The sequence below is a fragment of the Elephas maximus genome, chromosome 19, assembly GCF_024166365.1.
Source record: "Elephas maximus indicus isolate mEleMax1 chromosome 19, mEleMax1 primary haplotype, whole genome shotgun sequence".
NCBI classification, from domain to species: domain Eukaryota; kingdom Metazoa; phylum Chordata; class Mammalia; order Proboscidea; family Elephantidae; genus Elephas; species Elephas maximus.
Genome location: NC_064837.1, coordinates 54,488,626 through 54,513,349, shown reverse-complemented (window position 1 = coordinate 54,513,349; position 24,724 = coordinate 54,488,626). Strand labels below are relative to the sequence as shown.

The 24,724-nt window shown below is 37.1% G+C and overlaps 1 protein-coding gene across 7 annotated transcripts in view; it reads right to left on the bottom strand.

Moving 5' to 3' along the window:
• TANC2 (tetratricopeptide repeat, ankyrin repeat and coiled-coil containing 2) overlaps positions 1 to 24,724 on the bottom strand; it is a 381,836-nt gene that overhangs the window by 166,504 nt on the left and 190,608 nt on the right. For all 7 annotated transcript variants that reach the window (XM_049860883.1, XM_049860882.1, XM_049860884.1 and 4 more), the window contains 2 exons: positions 23,497 to 23,645; positions 18,496 to 18,682 (listed from right to left, as the gene is read on the bottom strand). In XM_049860883.1, coding sequence (XP_049716840.1) covers positions 18,496 to 18,682; positions 23,497 to 23,645 — 336 coding nt within the window. The remainder of the gene's footprint in view (positions 1 to 18,495; positions 18,683 to 23,496; positions 23,646 to 24,724) is intronic.

Sequence of the window (24,724 nt, the reverse complement as noted above, 5' to 3'; positions counted from 1 at the left end):
AGGGTTTCCAAGGCTATAATCTTTACAGGAACAGACTGCCATATCTCTCTTCCATGGAGCAAATCAGGTTCAAACCACCATCTTTCGATTAACAGCTGAGTGCTTTAACCTGCACCACTAGGGCTCTTTATCCTAGGAGCAATTAAGGGATACGATTAATGGGTTCTGAGGGAAATAAATATGCATTCTTAAAAGACTACTTTGGTTCTAGTGAGAACAAATTACAGCAGGGTGTTTTTAACCTTTTTCAAAATAATACCATAGCCCACCACCCCCCTCTTTGGCAATCTGGCGATGCCTAAGAAGATCCTTTCTAAAATAATATTTTTAAATGAAATAAAATACATAAGACTACAGCAGAAACCAATTATGCTGAAATACAATAATCAAAATATTAAAAAATAAATTTGACATAGTAATTTGTGAGTTTCCTTATTCATATATTAAACTACAAGATCCAGTGGCAGTCTAATTACTGTAATTTCAAGGTGGAGATGAGTATAAACGATGTTTTGTGGTATCTGCAAAAAATATAAATGTAACATGAAGATATCTGAGATTTCTTTGGCGACAAAGTCACAGGTACTAATTCTTTGTTAGTTACATTCAAAATAGAAATTCTCGATTCTTAGATACAACACAAAAAGAAAAAGTAACAAAAGACGAGAGGTAAGAGGGACTTTATCAAAATTAAAAACTTTTTCATCAAAGGACAATCAACAAAGTGAAGAGATAACCTACAGATAGGAAAAAAATTGGGGGAACTATATATTTGATAAAGGTTTAATATCCAGAATATATAAAGAACTCCTACAACTTAACCACAGAAAGACCCAAATAAAAAATGAATAAATGTTTTAAAAATATTTTCATCATATCTGTTATTTCCTCTTTCATTTTTTAAATAACTTTTGAAGAGAAAACATTCTTAAGTTTCACAAAATCAAATTCAATTATTTTTTCTTGTAGGGTTCATGATTTTTGTGTTGCATTAAAAAAAAAAAATCTTTGCCTAATCCAAGGTTAGACTTACATTAAATCTATAATTTCTTCTAGAAGTTTTATAGCATTAGCTCTTACGTTCAGGTCTACGATCAAAGTTGAATTAATTTTTTTTATGTAGGATGTGGTAAGAACAGAGGTGTTTTTATGTGGATATGCAAATATTCTAGCAACGTTTGTTGAAAAGAATATTCTTTTCTCATTGAAATCTTTGTTAAAATCAGTTGACCATATATATGTGGGTCTATTTTTGAACTACCTACTCTGTTCCATGATTTCATTCTACTTGGATCAACAATCAATGTTCATGGAAGCAGCAGTCAAGAAATCAACATACTGCATTGGTCAAATGTGCTGCGAACACTCTCTTTAAAGTATTAAAAAGCAAAGATGTCACTTTGATAACTAAGGTTTGACTGACCCAAGCCACAGACTTTTCAATCGCGTCATCAATATGCATGTAAAAACTGGACAATGAAAAAGAAGATAGAAGAAGAACTGATATATTTGAATTGTGGCGTTGGCAAAGAATATTGAATATATCAGAGACTGCTAAAAGAATGAACAAAGCAATTACAAGCAGAATGGCAAGAAACAAACATATATTCATTTTCCACTAGACCTAATTATCTCTGTTTTCTCTAGACCTAGCCATTCCCAAGTGGAACCAAGAAGAGTGGGAAAACATTGAATCTCAAGCAGCTCTTTTCTTCCCTGAGATTGTTTTCTGTTTTTCTTCCTTGACATAGAAAAAAATTCCTACTTTAGAATAGTTGCTAGCAGGGCATATTTGTTAATATTGCCATACAGGCTAGGAAGAGATAATATGAAGAAGAATCACAGGCTTATTGTGGATAAAAGTGACCCCATATTTTTAAGTTTGATTAAGGTATAATTTACATACTATAACATGTACCAACTGTACATGTACAAATCAATTATTTTTCGTAAGTTTATAGATCTGTGCAATCATCACTACAATTCTGTTTCAGAACATTTCTGTAATCTCAAAAAGTTCCTTTGCGGCTGTTTGTAGTTAATCTCTGCTCTCACCTTCCAGTCCTAGGCAACTACTGATTTGTTTTCTGTCTCTACAAATTTCCTTTGTCTGCAGTTTCATACAAATGAAATCATACAGTATATAGTCTTTTGTTCCAGGTGTCTTTTACTTAGCATAATGTTTTTGAGGTTAATTCATGTAGCATTTGTTAATAGTTTATTCCTGAATAGCAGTATCCCACTGTATGGATATATCACATTTTATATATCTACTTACCAGTTGATGTATTTTTGGATTATTTCCAGCTTTTGGCTATTATGAATAATTCTGCTTTCTGTGGACATATGTTTTTACTTCTCTTGGGTAAATTCCCAGACGTGGAATTGCTAGGTCATATGGTAACAAAACGTAGTACATACATACAATGAAATACTACCCTCAGCCAGTAGGAGAAATGGAGTCTTGACACATGCTATAGTATGGACAGAGCTTCAGCATTATGCTGAATAAAATTAGCAAATCACAAAATGACAAATACCGTATGACCTCACTTATATAAAAAGGCAAGAAAAGGCAAATGTATGGAGAAAAGGAGCCCTAGTGGCATAGTGGTTAAGAGCTCGGCTGCTAACCAAAAGGTAACAGTTAGAATCCACCAGCCACTCCTTGGAAACCCTAAGGAGCAGTTCTACTCTGTCTTATATGGTTGCTGTGAGTTGAAATCCAGTCGATGGCAACAGGGCTTTTTTTTTTTTTTTTTAATGGTAACTCTATGTTTAAAGTTCTGAAGAGCTGCCAGACAGTTTTCCAAAGTGACTGTACCATTTTACATTCTCACCAGTAACTAATGTGTGAGGATTCTAGTTTTTCCACATCTTTCCAAACACTTGGTACTATCTTTAAAAAAAAATTTTTTATTAAAGTCAGTCTAGTGGGTGTGCAGTAGTATCTCATTGTGGTTTTAATTTGCATTTCCCTAACAACTAAAGATTTTCAGCATCTTTTCATGTGCGTATTAGACATATATTTTAGTAAAATTTCTATTCAAATCTTATACACTTTTTAAACTTAGATTGTTTATTATTCTTGTAAATATTTTATCCCTGACTGTGGTTTGTTGTTTTACTTTCTTATGGGTCTTTTGATGTACAAATAGTTTCTAATTTTGACAAAGTACAATTTATTTTCTTTTATAAGTTTCACTTTTAGTGTCGTATCTAAGAACTCCTTGCCTCATCCAAGGTCATGAAGATTTTTCTCTTATGTTTTCTTCTACGGGTTTTAGTTTTAGCTCTTATTTTTAGGTCTATGGAGTCCTTGGGTGATGTAAATGGTTAAGCACTTGGCTAATAACTGAAAGGTTGGCAGTTCAAATCTACGCAGAGGTGCCTTGGAAGAAAAGCCTGGTGACCTACTTCTGAAAGATCACAGCCACTGAAAACCCTATGAAACGCAGTTCTGCTTTGTAACACATGAGGTCGCCGTGAGTTGGAATAGATTTGATAGCAACTGGTTTTGTTTTGATGTCTACGACCTATTTTGAGTTCATTTTTGTGTATGGTGTAAGGTAAATGTCTCTACAATATTTTAAAACCAATGGTAATAATTTTTATCTTGATTCATTCATTATTCTACTTTTTTTGATAAAGACTAAATTTTTAATGTTGGATAACATTTTAGGTTATCTGTCCCAAGACAGAATTACTCTAGATGCAATATACTGAAATAATCAGGAACACAGGCTTTGAGTCATACAGACCTGAACTGGAACCTCAGTTTTGCTTCCTATGATCTATGTGACCTGGGACCAATTATTTTTGAGCCTCAGTTTTCCAAATCTAAGAAAGACTATTCGAGTATTATATAACGTAGCTATTTTACAGCTAGACTGGGCCAGCTCTGTGCTTATCTCCAGGGGTGCCTGGAAGTCTGGCATTGACACTTGGCTAAGATAAGGGCAACTGAGATAACTAATGATTTATAATTTGCTGTTTAAAGTCTGAAACTCCTCTGATGGCACCCAGGACAAGTTTGTTTATTAACAATTTATACCTGGTGGCTTGGCTAAGCAACAAGAGAGGTACAAAAGTCTCTGCTGGAAACTTCTGGGACACTCCTCTGAAACTGAGATTCCTTGTAAAAATCTTGGTGGTTCATACTCTGGAGACAAAGCACACCTTCAGTGATTAAAAAAGGACCCTGAAGCTGTGCCTGGAAGTATCTAACATCCTCTGTGCTTGCTTGCATTCTCTTTCTTCTGCTGTATTATATCTTACGCCTTAAAGCCTATCTGAAAGTATACTCTGTGAAGTTTTGTGTGTCTTTCAATTATCTGATTCTGTGAAATCCTTACAACAATCTTACAAGATTACTATAGGATTAAATGATGGTACCTGGCCTGGTGGCGTAACAGTTAAGTGCTACGGCTGCTAACCAAAGGGTCAGCAGTTCAAAACTGCCAGGCACTCCTTGGAAACTCTATGGGGGCAGTTTTACTCTGTCCTGTAGGGTTGCTATGAGTCTGAATCAACTCAACGGTACTGGGTTTGGTTTTTGGGTTTTGGTACCTGGCCCACAGTTTGTACTAAATAAATGGTTGTTGTTATTACTATATTAGTTAGGTCAACTATTCAGGAGAAATGCAGTTTGGTCTCCTTGATCATTTTAATAGGTAAAGTATCTAGCCTTTGCAGACAAACATGCCATGCAATATAAAAATACCCCCTATGGCTACCAGCAAGCTGAAACTGAAGAATGATTTTATCAGAGCAAGTCCATGAGAGCCAAAATATGACATTGAGTATATCACACCTGAATTTAGAGACCAGCTGAAGAATAGATTTGATGAACCAAACACTAGTGACCGACGACCAGACAAGTTGTGGAACGACATCAAGGACATCATACATGAAGAAAACGAGAGGTCATCGAAAAGACAGGAAAGAAAGAAAATACCAAGATGGATGCCAGATGAGACTCTAAAACTTGCTCCCGAATGTCGAGCAGCTAAAGCAAAGGGAAGAATTGATGAAGTAAAAGAACTGAACAGAATATTTCAAAGGGCATCTTGAGAAGACAAAGTAAAGTATTATAATGACATGTGCAAAGAGCTGGAGATGGAAAACCAAAAGGGAAGAACACGCTCGGTGTTTCTCAAGCTGAAAGAACTGAAGAAAAAATTCAAGCCTCGAGTGCAATAGTGAAGGAGTCTATGGGGAAAATATTAAACGACGGAGGAAGCATCAAAAGTCATTATACCAAAAAGAATTAGTCGATGGTCAATCATTTCAAGGGGTGGCATATGATCAGGAACTGATGGTACTGAAGGAAGAAGTCCAAGCTGCTCTGAAGGCATTGACGAAAAACAAGGCTCCAGGAATTGACGGAGTATCAGTTGAGATGTTTCAACAAACAGATGCAGCGCTGGAGGTGCTCACCCATCTATGCCAATAAATATGGAAGACAGCTTCCTGGCCAACCGACTGGAAGAGATACATATTTATGCCTATTCCAAAGAAAGGTGATCCAACCGAATGTGGCAATTATAGAACAATATCATTAATATCACACACAAGCAAAATTTTGCTGAAGATCATTCAAAAACGGCTGCAGCAGTATATCGACAGGGAACTGCCAGAAATTCAGGCCAGTTTCAGAAGAGGACATGGAACCAGGGATATCATTGCTGATGTCAGATGGATCCTGGCTGAAAGCAGAGAATACCAGAAGGATGTTTACCTGTGTTTTATTGACTATGCAAAGGCATTCGACTGTGTGGATCATAACAAATTATGGATAGCATTGCAAAGAATGGGAATTCCAGAACACAAGTGCTCATGAGGAACCTCTACATAGATCAAGAGGCAGTTGCTCGGACAGAACAAGGGGATACTGATTGGTTTAAAGTCAGGAAAGGTGTGCGTCAGGGTTGGATTCTTTCACCATACCTATTCAATCTGCATGCTGAGCAAATAATATGAGAAGCTGGACTATATGAAGAAGAATGGGGCATCAGGATTGGAGGAAGACTCATTAACAACCTGGGTTATGCAGATGACACAACCTTGCTTGCTGAAAGGGAAGAGGACTTGAAGCACTTACTAATGAAGATCAGAGGCCACAGCCTTCAGTATGGATTGCACCTCAACATAAAGAAAACAAAAATCCTCACAACTGGACCAATGAACAACATCATGATAAACAGAGAAAAGACTGAAGTTGTCAAGGATTTCGTTTTACTTGGATCCACAATCAACAGCTATGGAAGCAGCAGTCAGGAAATCAGAAGACTCATTGCATTGGGTATATCTGCTGCAAAGGACCTCTTTAAAGTGTTGAAGAGCAAAGATGTCACCTTGAAGACTAAGGTGCACCTGACCCAAGCCATGGTATTTTCAATTGCATCATATGCATGTGAAAGCTGGACAATGAATAAGGAAAGGAAGACAGAAGAACTGACGCCTTTGAATTGTGGTGTTGGCGAGGAATATTGAATATACCATGGACTGCCAGAAGAATGAATAAATCTGTCTTAGAAGAAGTACAACCAGAATGCTCCTTAGAAGCAAGGATGGCCAGACTGCATCTTACACAGTTTGGACATGTTGTCAGGAGGGATCAGTCCCTGGAGAAGGACAACATGCTTGGCAGAGTACAGGGTCAGCAGGAGAGGAAGACCCGCAACGAGGTGGACTGACACAGTGGCTGCAACAATGGGCTCAAGCATAACAAGGATTGTGAGGATGGCTCAGGACCCGGCAGTGTTTCGTTCTTCTGTGCGTAGGGTCACTATGAGTCGGAACTGACTCGATGGCACCTAACAACGACAACATGGCTAACAGAAATATACTTGTCATTGTTAGGTGCCATTGAATCCGACTCATAAGAACCCTACGTACAACAGGACGAAACACTGCCCGGTCCTGCGCCATCCTCACAATCATTGTTATGCTTGAGTCCATTGTTGCAGCCACTGTGTCAACCCATCTCGTTGATGGTTTCTTCTTTTTTGCTAACCCTCTACTTTACCAAGCATGATGTCCTTCTCCTGGGACTGGTCCCTCCTGATAACGTGTTCAAAGTATGTGAGACGTAGTCTCACCATCCTTGTTTCTAAGGAGCATTCTGGCTGTACTTCTAAGACAGATCCATTCGTTCTTTTGGCAGTCCATGGTATATTCAATATTCTTCACCAACACAATTCAAAGGTGTCAATTTTTCCTTGGTCTTCCTTATTCACTGTTCAGCTTTCACATGCATATAAGGCAACTGAAAACACCACGACTTGGGTCAGGTGCACCTTAGTCCTTAAAGTGTCATCTTTGCTTTTCAACACTTTTAAAGAGATCTTTTGCAGCAGATTTGCCTGATGCAACTTGTCTTTTGAGCTCTTGACTACTGCTTTCACGGCTGTTGATTGTGGATCCAAGTAAAATGAAATCCTTGACAACCTCAAATTTTCTCCATTTATCATGATGTTCCTTATTGGTCCAGTCGTGAGGATTTTTGTTTTCTTTATGTTGAGGTGCAATCCCAACTGAAGGCTGCTGTCTTTGATCTTCATCAGTAAGTGCCTCAAGTCCTCTTCACTTTCAGCAAGCAAGTTTGTATCATCTGCATAACACAGGTTTTGAATGAATCTGCCTCCAATCCTGATGCCCCGTTCTTCTTAATGCAATCTAGCGTCCTGGATTATTTGCTTAGCATACAGATTGAATAGGTATGGTGTAAGACTACCACCTTGACCCACACCTTTCCTGACTTTAAACCATGCAGTATTCCCTTGTTCTGCCTCTTGATGCATGTACAGGTTCCTCATGAGCACAATTAAGTGTTCTGGAATTCCCATTCTTCACAATCTTATCCACAATTTGTTATGATCCACACAGTCGAATGCCTTTGCATAATCAATAAAAGACAGGTAATCATCTTTCTGGTATTCTCTGCTTTCAGCCAGGATCCACCTGACATCAGCAATGATATTCCTCATTCCACATCCTCTTGTGAATGCAGACTGAATTTCTGGCAGTTCTCTGTCAATGTACTGCTGCAGGCGCTTTTGAAAGATCTTCAGCAAAATTTTGCTTGCATAGGATATTAGTGATATTGTTTGATAATTTTCACATTCAGTTGGATCACCTTTCTTGGGAATAGGCATAAATATTGATCTCTTCCAGTCGGTTGGCCAGGTAGCTATCTTCCAAATTTCTTGGCACAGATGAGCGAGCACTTCCAGTGCTGTATCCATTTGTTGAAACATCTCAATTGGTATTCTGTCAATTCCTGGAGCCTTGTTCTTTGCCAATACCTTCAGTACAGCTTGCACTATTTTCTTCAGTACAGTTGGTTCCTGATCATATGCTACCTCCTAAAATGGCTGAATATCAACCAATTATTTTTGGTATAATGACTCTGTGTATTCCTTCCCATCCTCTTTTGATGCTTCCTCCGTCATTTAATATCTTCCCTGTAGAATCCTTCAGTATCGCAACTCGAGGCCTGAATTTTTTCTTCAGTTCTTTCAGCTTGAGAAATGCTGAGCGCATTCTTCCCTTTTGGTTTTCTATCTCCAGGTCTTTGCACATGTCAGTATAATCGTCTTCTCAAGCCACCCTTTGAAGTCTCCTGTTCAGTTCTTCTACTTCATCATTTCTTCCTTTTCCTTATCTACTTGATGTTCAAGAGCAAGTTTCAGAGTGCCTTCTGATCGCTTACTTTCTTCATGTATGATGTCCTTGCACAACTCATTTGGTCTTCGGTCATCAGTATTCGATGCATTGAATCTATTTTTGAGATGGTCTTCAAATTCAGGTGGGATATACTCAAGGTCGTACTCTGACTCTCGTGGACTTTTTTCTAATTTTCTTCAGTTTCAACTTGAACTTGCATGAGCGCTGATGGTCTACTCTGCAGTCAGCCCCTGGCCTTGTTCTGACTGATGATATTGAGCTTTTCCATCGTCTCTTTCCACTGATGTAGTCGATGTGTGTGTATTCCATCTGGTGAGGTATATGTGTATAGTTGCCATTTATGCTGGTGAAAAAATGTATTTGCAATGAAGTCATTGATCTTGCAAAATTCTAGCATGTGATCTCCAGCATCGTTTCTATCACCAAGGCCATATTTTCCAACTATTGATCCTTCTTCGTTTCCAACTTTTGCATTCCAATCACCAGTAATTATTATGCATCCTGTTTGCATGTTTGATCAATTTCAGACTGCAGAAGTCGGTAAAAATCTTCAGTTTCTTCAATTTGGGCCTTAATGGTTGGTGCATAAATTTGAATAATAGTCATATTAACTGGTCTTCCTTGTAGACATATGGAAATTATCCTATCACTGACAGCACTGTACTTCAGTATATATCTTGAAATGTTCTTTTTGACAATAAATGCAACATCACTCCTCTTCAAGTTGTCATTCCAAGCATAGTAGACCATATGATTGTCTGATTCAAAATGGCCAATACCAGTCCATTTCAGCTCACTAACGCCTAGGATATCGATCTTTACGCATTCCATTTCATTTTCGACAACTTCTAATTTTCCTAGATTCACACTTCATACAATACACGTTCTGATTATTAATGGATGTCTGCAGCTATTTCATCTAATTTTAAGTCATGCCACATCAGCAGATGAAGGTCCCAAAAACTTGACTCCATTCACGTCATTAAGGTCGACTCTACTTTGAGGAAGCAGCTCTTCCTCACTTGTGTTTTGAGTGCCTTCCAACCTGACGGGCTCATCTTCTGGCACTACATCAGACAATGTTCTCCTGCTATTCATAAGATCTTTACTGGCTAGTTCTTTTCAGAAGTAGATCGCCAGGTCCTTCTTCCTATACTCAGGCTAAGTAATTAGAAGAAGGAGCCCTGGTGGCACAGAGTGTTTCAACGCTCAACTGCTAACTGAAAGGCTGGAAGTTAGAACCCACCAGCTGCTCTGAGGAAAAAAAGATGCGGCAGTCTGTTTCTGTAAAGATAACAGCCTTAGAAGCCCTATGAGTCAGAATCAACTGAAAAGCAATGGGTTGGGCTTGATTAAGTAATTAGAGTGGTGAGAAGGTTGAGGAAATCACTAGCACAATAACTGGAAAACCTTACTAGTGAAGACAAACCTGTACATTTCTGAAAATGGGTTGAGAAAAACACTATAAAAAAAGAACTCAAATCATCTAATGTTCAGTGTATGACTCACAGGGGGGAATCTTTTAATGTGACAAAATGGATCAAACAAAAACACATGATATTCTGTTGGGGTATATATTAATAAAAGACAAGGGAGTTTGATTAGGAGCTTCTGATTCTACTTTTTAGTTACTAATGTGAAACATCAGGAAAGCATAATTACTGAACAACGGACATGGCCGTAGACACTTTATCTTCACAGGGACTAAGTGAAATAAGACATAAAACCAAAATTGGTTATATGTCTTATATAGGATATAAAAGCAAATTTTGCAATGGAATCAGGACCTAAAGAAAAATCTCGAAATTTTATTAATAGGAGAACTCAAGAATTATACCTTTCTGAAGGAAATTATCATCTCCAGATAAATAAAGGGCATAAACAAAATACTTATGGAAAAGCTTAAATTCATTAATTTAATATATTCATACCAAAAATGACCACTTTAAAAACTTAACAAGAAAAATGAATATGATCAGTGATGTATATCTCACAAAGATTAGGATTATCAAGATTTTTGCTTGGAGCTATGTAATATCTCTTAGGGTGAAATTATGTAGTTAGAGGTATCTAACAAGACAAAAGTATAAGCCCATTATGCTAATAAAATTATACTAATAAAACTAAAAAAAAAGAAAAAGCCACAAATATAAAATTATCCTGTAAATACCTGACAATCTTGCCAGCGACTTTTCACCACAGTTTTCGGAAGAACTGTGAGTTTTGAGAAGAGGGAAGCTATGATGGTGACAGAGAATGCTTTCTGTGGTAGAAATTCAATTGAGTTTGGGGTGAAAGTAGACAATGTTGGATCAAAGGAGCCAAAGTCATTTAAAATATTCTAAATTCGAAGAGAGGAAGTTTTTACATTTAGAATACTTGAAAATACAGGAAGTCTGCATTTCTAGTACTATGATTCTCATAACTAGGATTCTACATATTTTGGCATGCTATAAGAGCAATATAATCAGGCACAATAATGGCTAAAATTCTGGCAGACATAATGAAAAAGTAAGCCCTGGTGGTGTAATGGTTAAGTGCTACGGCTGCTACCCAAGAGGTCAGCAGTTCGAATCCGCCAGGCACTCCTTGGAAACTCTATCGGGCAGTTCTGCTCTGTCCTATAGCATTGCTATGAGTCAGAATTGACTCAACAGCAGTGGGTTTGGTTTGGTTATAATGAAAAGTGTGATGCATGAAAATGGATCAAACTGAACGGCGTGACACATTAAAAAATTTTAATCCATACTTAAAAGATATAAACATTTAAATAACTTTTGTGCTTTTTGCTAATGGAGCAGAATTTAAATATGGAGTACTACATAAAACAATAGACCATCTTGGACTCTTTTATTTGAAATCATGTAAGCAATATGTAATTTGAAAAATTAGATATTGCTATAATCAGTGGAAAATATTTAAAGAAAATCTACTTAAAGTGAAGGTAGGCCAATTCTAAGGATTTCCAAGGTACCAATAATAATATCTGTAGACTGTTATTACTTATGATACATACAACTTTTTTCCAACTTAAATTGTATTAAAAAAAAAAAAACTTAAAGGGATAAACTTAGCTATGGACTGAATTGTGCCTCTCAAAAATATGTGTTATAAATTCTAACCCCTATACCTGTGACCATAATCCCATTTGGGAATGAGTTTTCTTTGTTATGGAATGAGACAGCATTAGTGTAGGGTGTGTTTTAAGTCAATCTCTTTTGAGATATAAAAGAGATTAAACAAGCAATTGAGAAGCAGAGATGGGGATAGATGCCACGCCACAAGAAGATCACCCATGAGCCAAGGAACAATGACCTTCCCTGAGAGCCAACAAAGAGAGAAAGCCCTCTGCTAGAGCCAGCCAGGGCTCTGAGTTCAGACTTCTAGCCTCCTAAACTGTGAGAAAAGAAATTTGTTTGTTACCCACTTGAGGTATTTCTGTTATAGTAGTACCAGATATCTAACACAAGCTGTGTAACTGATAATTTGATAACTACTCTACAGTTCAATTAATTTTATGATCAGATATTACCCTCCTTCTTCTCTCATAATTTTATAAGCCAATCTGTTTCAGTACTTATACACATTAAAGAACAGAAGCTCATCTTCAAATTAGATCTATCATCCACCAAGGTGCTCATTTTTACAAGGAACACAATTTTGGAAATTTATCAAAAAGAAAATCAGGATCCCATTTTCTATTTTCAGAACATATAAACAATTAGTGTGAACTTTCATGGAAGCGTCAAGCTTCCCTTTTTTTTTTTTTTAATTTTCATTGTGCTTTAAGTGCAAGTTTACAAATCAAGTCAGTCTCTCACATAAAAACTTACATACACCTTGCTACATACTCCCAATTGCTCTCCCCCTAATGAGACAGCATGCTCCCTCCCTCCAATCTCTCTTTTCATGTCCATTCCGCCAGCTTCTAACCCCCTCTACCTTCTCATCTCCCCTCCAGACAGGAGATGCCAATATAGTCTCAAGTGTCCACCTGATCCAAGAAGCTCACTCCTCACCAGCATCCTTCTCCATCCCAATGTTCAGTCCAATCCATGTCTGAAAAGTTGGCTTTGGGAATGGTTCCTGTCCTGGGCCAACAGAAGGTCTGGGGGCCATGACCTCCGAGGTCTTCCTAGTCTCAGTCAGACCTGGTCTTTTTACGAGAAGTCTGGTCTTTTTACGAGATTTTGGGGTCTGCATCCCACTGCTCTCCTGCTCCCTCAGGGGTTCTCTGTTGTGTTCCCTGTCAGGGCAGTCATCGGTTGTAGCCGGGCACCATCTAGTTCTTCTGGTCTCAGGATGATGTTGTCTCTGGTTCATGTGGCCCTTTTTGTCTCTTGGGTTCGTAATTACCTTGTGTCCTTGGTGTTCTTCATTCTCCTTTGGTCCAGGTGGGTTGAGACCAATTGGTGCATCTTAGATGGCCGCTTGCTAGTGTTTAAGACCCCAGACACCACTCTCCAAGGTGGGATGCAGCATGTTTTCTTTATAGATTTTATTATGCCAATTCACTTAGATGTCCCCTGAAACCATGGTCCCCAAAGCCCCGCCCCTGCTACGCTGGCCTTCGAAGCATTCAGTATATTTAGGAAACTTTTTTGCTTTTGGTTTAGTCCAGTTGTGCTGACCTCGCCTGTCTTGTGTGTTGTCTTTCCCTTCACCTAAAGCAGTTCTTATCTACTATCTAGTGACTATCCTTCTCCCACTCTCCTTACCTCCCCCCACCGCTCATAACCATCAAAAAATATATTCTTCTCTGTCTAAACTATTTCTCGAGTTCTTGTAATTGTGGTCTTATATAATATTTGTCCTTCCGCAACTAATTTCACTCAGCATAATGCCTTCCAGATTACTCCATGTTATGAAATGTTTCACAGATTCATCACTGTTCTTTATCAATGCATAGTATTCCATTGTGTGAATATACCATAATTTATTTATCCATTCATCCGTTGATAGGCACCTTGGTTGCTTCCATCTTTTTGCTATTGTAAACAGTGCTACAATGAACATGGGTGTGCATATATTTGTTCATGTAAAGGCTTTTATTTCTCTTGAATATATTCCAAGGAGTGGGATTGCTGAATCGTATGCTAGTTCTATTTCTAGCTTTTTAAGGAAGCGCCAAATCGATTTCCAAAGTGGTTGTACCATTTGACATTCCCACCAGCCGTGTATAAGTGTTCCAGTGTCTCCACAACCTCTCCAACATTTATTATTTTCTGTTTTTTGGATTATGCCAGCCCGCTGGGTTTCTGGGTTGTTGGAGTGAGATGGAATCTAAGCTTCCCTTTTGAAAAGTAACTCCTTGTAAACAGATTCCATGTGATCTGTCAGCACCATCCCTTCTGCCTGGCTGAACATGTCTCTAAAGCTGTTTTTATGTATGGCAATACAGATGATATGCAGTCACAGACACCCTAACAATAACAACAAAGGAACAGAGGAAGAAGTCTGGCTAGGAATTACAAAAGTCATTTCGGCAAAATCAATCATTAAGAGAAGTTCAGTGAAAAAAATTAGTCAGTGGAGAATTCTAATCTGTATTATTCACTCAAAAACCTAATAAAGCTCCATCTTATACCCAGCAGTCACTCCAAGCTGCCAAAAGAGAATTAAAAGTGCCAGGTCAGCCCTCTGTCCCTTCCCTTTCCTTCCTTTTACAAACATTTACCAAGCATCTACTATGCTATCATGTAAGAGGCACTAGGTGCTAAGGATACAAAGATAAATAGGGCACAATATCTACTAACAAGGAAATTAACAGTTCAACAGGAGAAAGCAGACTTAAAAAAGATAGTTATACACACCAATGCTCACTGTAGCATTATTCACCATAGCCAAAAAGTAGAAACAAACCAAGTGTCCACTAACATATGAACAGATAAAACAAAATGTGGTATATACATACACACATAAAAAGGAACGAAGATGATTATGCTTGAGCCATGAAAAGGAATGAAGTTCTCATATATGGTACAACATGAAAGAACCCTGAAAGCATTATACTAAGTGAAACAAACACAAAATATTATATATTATGATATTATGATTCCACTTACATGAAATATCTAGAATAGACAAATTCGTAGAGACAGAAAGTAGATAAGAGGTTACCAGGGGGTAGGTGTAGGAGGGAATGAGAAGACTCTACTTAATGGGTAAATGGTTTTTGTTCGGGGTGATGAAAATTTTTTGAAATAGTGGTGATAGTTACAATCCTGTGAGTGTAATTGATGCCACTGAATCACAGAATTAAAATGGTTAAAATGGAAATTTTATACTATACATGTTCTACCACAATTAAAAAAATACAATGTACAAAACAACATATATACTTAAAGAATATATTCATATCCAAGAGTCTATATTAAACACAATAGAGTAGCTGCAAATGAATAGGACTGAGGATAAAGAGAAAAAAAAAACTGAGAGGAGCTTTGAATGGACCAGTTTGTCATAAACTGAGTATTATTATTAATTCAACTCTCTGCACCTTGGGCCAAGAGGGAGAAGGGGAAAAAAGACAGTTTTGTCTATCCATACATAAATGTAAACCTATAAATTCACATATGTAACACTAAAAAGTAACACTCTCTAGCCTTGGATGATTGAACACACTCAGTCCCCATTTATTCCCTACTAGACCTATTTAATTAGAGCTGGTATATAATTATACTTTTTGGGGCCTAGAGAACCCTGGTGGCACAGTGGTTAAGAGCCTTAAGTTTGAATCTACCAGCCGCTCCTTGGAAACCCTATGGGGCAGTTTTAACTCTGTTCTTCGGGGTCACTATGAGTCGGAATCAACTTGCTGGCAACTGGTAGTAGTAGTAGTAGAAAGATATCTAGCAATAAATAATTTATTTTTATCACTTTCTACTTTCCTTTCTTCCATATAAAGTCAGCCCCAGGCTATGACATGTATAGGGTTGTCAGGTGGAAAAAGAATACCTAGAAAAACCATTTATCTTTTGGAGAGAAGTCCAACATTATATCCTCTCAGAGTATAAATATACAGCTTTACACAACTATTGCTGTTATTTCTGACTAAAAAATGTATACAGGCTTTTGTCAAAAGGAGTATACTTTGCAAATCCATTATTAAAGGATTTTTAAGTTTTGTAAACACTAATGGACTATCTGGCTCATTATACTCAATCATTTAATCATCTGTGATGCTGAAGAATCCTATAATTATGTTTCTCCCCTATTGTTTTATTATTACTATACCTAACCATATGAACAACAGTTAGAGCAGAGAGAATCTCAAGAAGCAATCACAATACCTTGACGCTTGCTCTCTTGTTAAGCCAAAAAACCTTAGTAGGAAATATTACTTTGTAGAGTTACTTCAGAAAGAGTTCATATTACTCAAAATTTTGAATATGATCAATTTCTGAACTAGGAATATTCTGTGTGACTTTTATAGCAAGTCTTTTTCTACTATGTTTTTATAGGTGCTGATTGATAAATATAAATGATGATGATCTATGCCTTAAGCATAAACAAGCCTACAGCAGTCCACATCTGGCAAACTGATGAAATACTCAGAGTCTACTAAAAAAACCAAACCAAACCCATTGCCGTTGAGTCGATTCCGACTCACAGCGATCCTACAGGACAGAGTAGAACTGCCCCATGGAGTTCCCAAGGAGTGCCTGGTGGATTTAACTGCCGACCCTTTGGTTAGCAGCTGTAGCACTTAACCACTACACCACCAGGGTTTCCTAGAGTCTACCGGAGATAATGAATTACATAATTTTATATCAGCCATTGCCTTCATCAGAATTTTTGTCTATCTGCTGCAAACTGCTAATAACTGAGCTGATAATAATTTAGATGTATTTCTAGAACCAAGTAGTCAACTTGAATCTTTTGTAAAAGACAGTATTTAGAAAAAGCACAAGTAAAAACTGAAACGGCAAAATTTCTTTGCTTGGATACTTCCAAGTTTCAGGCATCACCTTAAAAGCAGAAGCTCTTCAGGTCTGTGAACTGACAGGGATTAACCTGAATTGAACATTAGATATGAATAAGGTGGGTTGTGACTCATTCTCTTTTTACTTATGCCCAACTGTTGGGTTCACATTAACTTTATCCAAAGAATTTGGTCTTTGTCCTTGTTTCCTAAGAGATAACCTCTAAAACTTTGGAATTTCTTCAGTAATCACAAGTATCTTAGAGGACTCCAGCCTATGCCTAGCCAATAGGCTATGCTGGTGAGGTGACTTTTGGGTAGGGGCTGGCTAAGCCAGACGGATCAACCTCATGATACCACCTCATAATGGTCATGATGACATGGTAAAATTCCTCAATAAAATCTATGGACACAGAGTCTCCATGGCCTTCCTGGGTGGTGAAAGACATCTGTTCTTGGGAGGGTGGTGTGTCCTCTTTGGGACACGGAAGCTCTGCAACGGGAACCCTCTCAGACCTCACTCTATACATTTCTTCTTTGTGCTGATTCTGATTAGTATCCTTTATAATAAAGCTGTATTTGTAAGTATAGCACATTCTGTGAGTTCTGTGAATCATTCTAGTGAATTATTGAACCCAAGAGAGTAGTGAGAGCCAGCAGGTCAGAAGTGAGGGGGCTGGGGACCTGAGCTTGTGGCTGGAGCTGAAAGGATAATGATTGTTGTCAGCTGTTTCTGAGTCAGTCCCTGGCTTATGGCAATCCCATGCACAATAGAACGAAACGCTGCCTGGCCCTGTGCCATCCCCATGATCAGCTGAGGATCGGGTCAGACTGTTGTGATCCACGGGGTTTTCTTTGGCCGATTTTTGGAAATAGATCAGCAGGACCTTCTTCCTAGTCCATCTTAGTCCGGAAGCTCCAATAAAAACTTTCCAGAATCATAGCAACATGCAAACTTCCACTGGCAGATAGCTGATGACTGCATATGAGATGCACAGACTGGGAATAAAACCTGAATTTCCCACATGGAAGGTGAGAATTCTACTACTGAATCACCAATGCCCCACAAAGGGATAGTGGGAAAACCCTGAATTTGTAGCCAGTAGGTAAGAAGTGAGGGGAGCCTTGGGGACGCCCAAGCTTGTGGCTGGCATATGAGGTCTTGGGCTGCCTTGGCAACTTTAACATGCAAGATCTGATCTTATTCTGGGCTGTTAGAGTCAGAGGAAGAAGTGCTGCACGTGCAGCTGCTGTCAGAAATGAGGTGGCAGAAAGGTAAAAAGTAGAATTTGACTTTTTTATGCACCAACCTTGCTATAAAAAAGTATTTGTCTAAGGTTCCTGAATCATAAGCAAAGACATAGCACTTTTCTATTCTGTAGAAAGTTAAAAACACACACACACACACACACACACACACACACGGAGGGGCGGGGAATGTAGTATTGACCAAAAAAAAAAAAAAAAAGAAAGGAGTCTGATGGAGTACCCAAAACTCATCAAAGGACTGATACATGGTTTGGACAAACAGACCCCAAAACAACTCAACTTACATAGCTCTTCAGCCATGTAATCTTAGTCTCCTCTTTCTGGCTGTGCAAAACTCTCTACTAGACCAGTGAGGAATGAGCTTTCTCTGAACCATTTCTGTGGTAGACAGATGATGTACTTAGAGGAAGAAGTAGACATAATTTTTCTATCTACTTTTATCAGGTTAATATCTTTAAAGGACTGCTTAAACAGGGAGGGATATACCTTTCGTTTTGTTTACCTTTATTTCTCCAGTATCATTAAAAAGACAAATTTTGTATATATATTTCAACAACTCCAAAGCAGAATTTTTGGAAACCTTAAGCTTGTGTAATATAAAACCAACTTACCAATTATGCCGCTATCTCTGCTTTCAAGGGTGGAGGTTGGACTAGTGACAGCCCCATAGCTACAATCCTTGGCAGCTGCATTTGTACTGACTGGTGGGAGGGTGGAACATGGGCTGCTGGCTGGTGGAGAGGCAGTGCTGCTAGTCAGGGTGGAACAGGGACTTATCCGCTGGGTGATTGCTGAGGTCTGAAAAATTGGAATCAAGAATAAATAAGATAAACTGATCAGCTGTTAAAGTAATGGCTATCAGTAATACTAAAGGATCACATGTAAAAATATATAGCTTGATGGGAAAAAAGAAATAATCTACATGCACAGCTTTTACATCTATTAGGCTCTATGTATTTTTGCTTTCTAGGGTATGTGCCTCTGGGTTTCCCATTTAGGATAAAACTTAATGAATTTAACACAAGCAGAGACTGTGACCAGTTTTTCTGCCTAGGAAATTTTCAGTAACATGCACTCTTCATCGTTTCCATGCACTAATGAGATAGAAGAATTTTTTATTAAGCACAAGTTTTCCTTGCTATTTCTAACCAAGAAGGCTTGGAACTTTGTCTTGTCAATACTTTTCTTTGGATGGAAAAAAAAAAAGTTCTTAATACAAAAAAGTGTATCTTTGATACAGACGGAGTTGCCCAGAGACAAATGAATGCAGAGGAAAATGCCTTATTTTAAAAGTTTATTTAATAAAGTAAGTCAACAATATTAATTTAATTCAAAACTAAATAATGTCTCTGTGGGAACTTATTATAGACTGAGGTCACTTTGTATCCTGAATAATTCTTACATACAAAATTACTTCTTTTTCTAAGTTTTTGATGGAGAGGAATGAATAATCACCAAAAAAGTTGGTGGTAATATATTACGGTTTAGCTAATTTAATGACAATTAACTTTTCTTTAGCTTTTTCTACCCAAATAAATAACTGAAATAATGACTAAAAGGACATTTTTTCAAACATTAAAGAAATGTTATCCTTTTCAAAATTTTAAGTGATCAGCAACAAAATTATTTGGGAGTACTAATGATAAATTTAACATTTTTAGCTGCTTCTCAACTTCTTTTCATATAGTTTATATTCATATTATCTCTGCTAAAATTGAGGATTTACATGTAATAACTTCACTGGAGAATGTGTTATCACTACACATGAGGATATTAAGACTCTTTCACTCATCCTAAAATGATTTCCAGATGCAATCCCTTGTATTTAATCACCTGTGCTGGATCCAAGTTCTGAATTCAATTTAAATGCTATAAGCGGGCCATAAAAGATAAATTTGACTCATCCAAGCACAAGTGACCGTCTCAGAGCCCTGAAACCAAGCAAATCTTTTCAATTATATCAATAATACTAGGGAAACGGACTTTTCTTAATGATACAATAAACGCTCAAATCTATGCAAATTTCTCTTCTATTATATAACTTCTCTCCACAAGAGAGGGGTTTCGATTTCTTTGTAATTGTCTCTATTTTTATAAAATGTTGGTTTACCGGAGCAATGACTTTTAACTGGGCATGCGGCAGAATCACCTATTGAATGTAAAAAACAAACAAAAACAACAAGCTAAATTGACAGATACTAAGTCCTACCCTAAGCTTACTAATTAGAATCCTTCAGGTTAGAAATTTGGCATGGTAATTTTTAAACGCCCCATAGATTCTAATGTGCACCCCCAGTTTAAAAACCCATGGGTAGATGAAATAAATGAACTGTACTCAGGTCTTTTACATAGATGTAAGTATAGTCAATCCACGTTGAAACATTTTATTTTGGTACAAATCTATTACTTCTCTAACAATTCATTTCTGTTCTTAGACAAGCTGCTCAGTCTGATCTCTGAGAAAAGAAACTATCATATGCACAATACAGCCAATGTGGAGGTTAAGCGCAAGCAACACTTACTATTTATATTACAAGTTATTTTCTGCAAAATAAAACATATATCACAGAATGCATGCTGTAAAAGCTTTAACTGTAAAAGCAAAGCGTAAAGACCGTACGTTTAGAAAGTGGAACACTGTTCGTGGCTTGTGAATTAAAAGGCAGGCCTTATATTTATTTAAGGAGGCTAGTTAATGAGATAAAGAAATCTCTTCTGGAAGCAGAATAGACAACATTATCTATTCTCCATGATGTAGACTAAAATGGAAATCTAATTAAGTTATTCCACTCCCAAAACCTTTCAGTGGTTTTCCTATTGTCCTTAGTATTCCAGAAGGATCCTAAGTTTCCAACCTGGATCTCTTAAAGGTTCTACAAATACATAAGCTAAGAACTTTTGCTATATTAATCAACATTATATTACTTTCCAATGATGGAAATCACAAGATACATCCTAATACCCTGATGGTCAACTGAATATCACTTACAATGATGCTTTGCCTTTAGTTGAAAAATGAAACATTCTGACTTGCCTGTTTTGGGTTCTATCATCACTATTACTATTCTGAAGTCATCATCACTATAGATCCTCAAAACATATCAATCTTTGTCAGTATGCTGTTTAGCTAGATGAAGGTCACTGGTGTGGTTCCAAGACAGTTTCCAGGGCATATTATATTTCAAAACAGCTATTTGTCGTTAGGTGCTATCAAGTCAATTCGACTCATAGCGACCCTATGAACAACAGAACAAAACAGTGCCCCATCCTGAGCCATCCTCACGATCACTGTCATGTTTGAGTCCTTTGTTGCAGCCACTGTGTTAATCCACCTAGTTGAAGATCTTCCTCTTTTTTACTGACCCTCTACTTTACCAAGCATGATGTCCTTCTCCAGGGACTGGTCCCTCCTGATAACATGTCCAACGTACGTGAGATGTAGTGTTGCCATCCTTGCTTCTAAGGAACATCCTGGCTGTAACTTCTTCCAAGACATTTGTTTGTTTTTCTGGCAGGCCATGGTATATTCAATATCCTTCACCAACACCATAATTCAAAGGCATCAATTCTTCTTTGGTCTTCCTTATTCATTGTCCAACTTTCACATGCATATGAGGCAACTGAAAGCACCATGGCTTGGGTCAGGCACACCTTAGTCCTTAAAGTGACAGCTTTGCTTTTTAACACTTTAAAGAGATCTTTTGCAGCAGATTTGCCCAATGTAATGCATCATTTGACTTCCTGACAGCTCCTTCCATGTGCGTTGATTGTGGATCTGAGTAAAGTGAAATGCTTGACAACTTCATTCTTTTTCTCCATTTATCATGGTGTTACTTACTGGTCCAAATGTGAGGATTCTTGTTTTCTTTATGTTGAGGTGTAATCCATACTGAAGGCTGTGGTCTTTGATCTTTATCAGTAAGTGCTTCAAGTTCTCTTCACTTTCAGCAAGCAAGGTTACGTCATCTGCATATTGCAGGCTGTTAATGAGTCTTCCCTCCAATCCCAATGCCCTGTTCTTCCTTCATATAGTCCAGCTTCTCAGATTATTTGCTCAGCATCAAAAAAAAAAAAAAAAAAAAATACAGACTGAAAAAGTATGGTGGAAGGATATTACCCTGATACACACCTTTCCTGACTTTGAACCATGCTGTATCCCCTTGTTCTGTTCAAACGACTGCCTCTTGGTCTAAGTACAGATTCCTCATGAGCAAAATTAAGTGTTCTGGAAATTCCATTCTTCGTGGTTTATCCGTAATTTGTTATGATCCACACAGTCAAATGCCTTTGCATAGTCAATAAAACACAAGTAAACATCTTTCTGGTATTCTCTGCTTTCAGCCATGATCCATCTGATATCAGCAATGATATCTCTGGCTGCAAGTCCTTTATGAGAGACTGACCTATTTGAAAACTTTCACTTAAAGCATGATAAAAATTAATTAAAAAAAGAAATAAGAATGGTGAAGAATCAGTAAGATTAGGGCCTCTGGGCCTGAGAATTTTCTAAAAACTACCTAGGTGGTTCTGTTGTGCAGTTGGCAAAATCAATAACCTAAGGAATGAGAGTAGAAAGAACACAGAGGTCTGAAGATTCAGTCCTGGGACACTTAAACATTACCCACATAACACACAAATACATTTAAGCTATCCTTGTATACTTAAATATTTATGACCAAATATATCTGATGCAGAATCTTTACCACTAATATTTATTAATAATTAAGAATCTGAAAATTGAAATTAATTTTTGTTATCTTTTGAGTGAATGCTTCATTATGAGGCATTCACTTTAAGAATTAAGACCATGTCAATGAATTTGATTCTAATACTTCTTTTGCTACATTTAAATGGAAAAGAATAAAATTAGTCAAAAGAAAGAAAACTATTAGAAGATTTTTTCAAATTGCTGGTATGTTTTAACTTTCTGACATAGATACTTAGATCATTAATTTTTCAAAAGATTTTCTACTTTTCCAATATATGCATTCAACACTAAAGCTTATTTTTGAGCACAGCCTTAGCTATAGCCTACAAGTTTTTTTATATTGTTTAAAATATTTTTAATTTCTTGTGATCTCATCTTTAACTCAAAGGCTATTTAGAAGTATATTATTTAATACTGAAACATCTGGGGATTTTCTATGTTAACATTTTGTTATTAATTCCACCATGGTCACAGTAATTTCAATCTTTTAACATTTGTTGAGACTTACTCTATATGGCTAAGCATATCATTAAGGTGATAAATAATCCATGTGCACTTGGAAAGAATGTGTATTCTACAATTTCTGAGTACAGTGCTCACGTATGTCAAGTTTGTTGTTGGTTTGCTCATTCATTAATTCATCCATTTAGTAAATGAATCAAACCTAAAAGTGGCTGTTTGGCTTTTTAAACCTAAGAATGAAACTAAGAGATATTGCATGCATAACCTGAAGAAATGTAGTGATTACTGAAAATTAAGTTATATCTCCAGGCCTCAAAAGGCATTCAACAATTGGAATTATTCTTTTCAGAAAACACACACACACAGAACAGCATTTTCCCATTCCTGATAATAATAGGCTGATTCATATCATGTTTCACAAAGTTGATGGCAAGCAGCTCACCTGATTTTCATCCTGTACTTCCATGCTGTACTGGTCACCTGGCTGAACTTCTGTGACTTTCTCTCCAAGGAGGAAACCCAGACGAGTCATGAGTGTGTTTGCTGCCTCATCTACAGATGGAGGGGGACCAAGTTCCTGTTCAGCATCGCCTACAACAAAAAGACATTGGAAAACATTATGACTCCTTCAAAATGAAACGGCCTAGTTCTGCAACTATTTCTATATCCAATTCAGTCATTTCCTTAGTTTTCACATTCTAAATCCAAAATTACGAAGCTAATTTTCTGACTTTTATAGATTATAATTGATATAGAGTCTACTCAGATTATCCTCAATGTATCTACTTGAAACTTTTGAGGCTGAGAGAATGTTTTTGTATTTTGCTGAACAGAAATTGTTTCCCATTTCTTGGGCAGTTAGAATTCCAGTATAATCCTAGTCTTGGGATCTAGTTCCCAGTCACCACTTCATTTAGGTTCTTTTATCTTTTCTGTTTTTCCTCTCTCTTTCTCTTTCTTATAGATAGGTGTTTTTGATCACTTTAGTAGGTTTTCTTCTTTTTTTTTTCTCCTTGGTTGGATATTTGAGAAGACATGATTGAGGGATAACTGTTATTCAAAAGCATTGAAAAAAATGCTGTGATGACTCAGCTATAATTTAATTCCTTCTTTCTTCACTCCAGGTCAAACAGCGTATCATCAGGGTCATTATTAAAAAAAAAAAAAAAGTTAAGGGCCAGACAAAGCATTTGTTGTACTAGAGATCACATTGTATAGAATAAATTTTCACTGAGAAAAGAAACATCATTGCTTTGGTAAGGTACCAGAAAATAGCATTCTTATATTATGCTCTTGACGGTAAAGGAAACTGTACTTGTAAAACTGGAATGAATTTTAGCCAACGCTCTTTAAGACTTATAAGAAAAATTATTTGTACAAAACGTATAATGCTTTTAGATTTAAGGGTAACCTTCCTGTTCTCAGTACTAGGGATGATGTACATGCATTAATAGAAGAATAAGTCTAACATATGTGCTAGGTATCTTTTGATATACAAAAATGTATTATATGCTTTTGATACTCAATGCACTCAATGCTTTAATAAAACATTAACTATCAGATAAGAACATTCCTTTTAAAATTGGTTTACAGTAGAGCCAAGTACTAGAAAGCCAGGCTGTTTGAAGCTTGTGTCTCACGATCCTCTTCAAACATTAAAAGAAATTCTC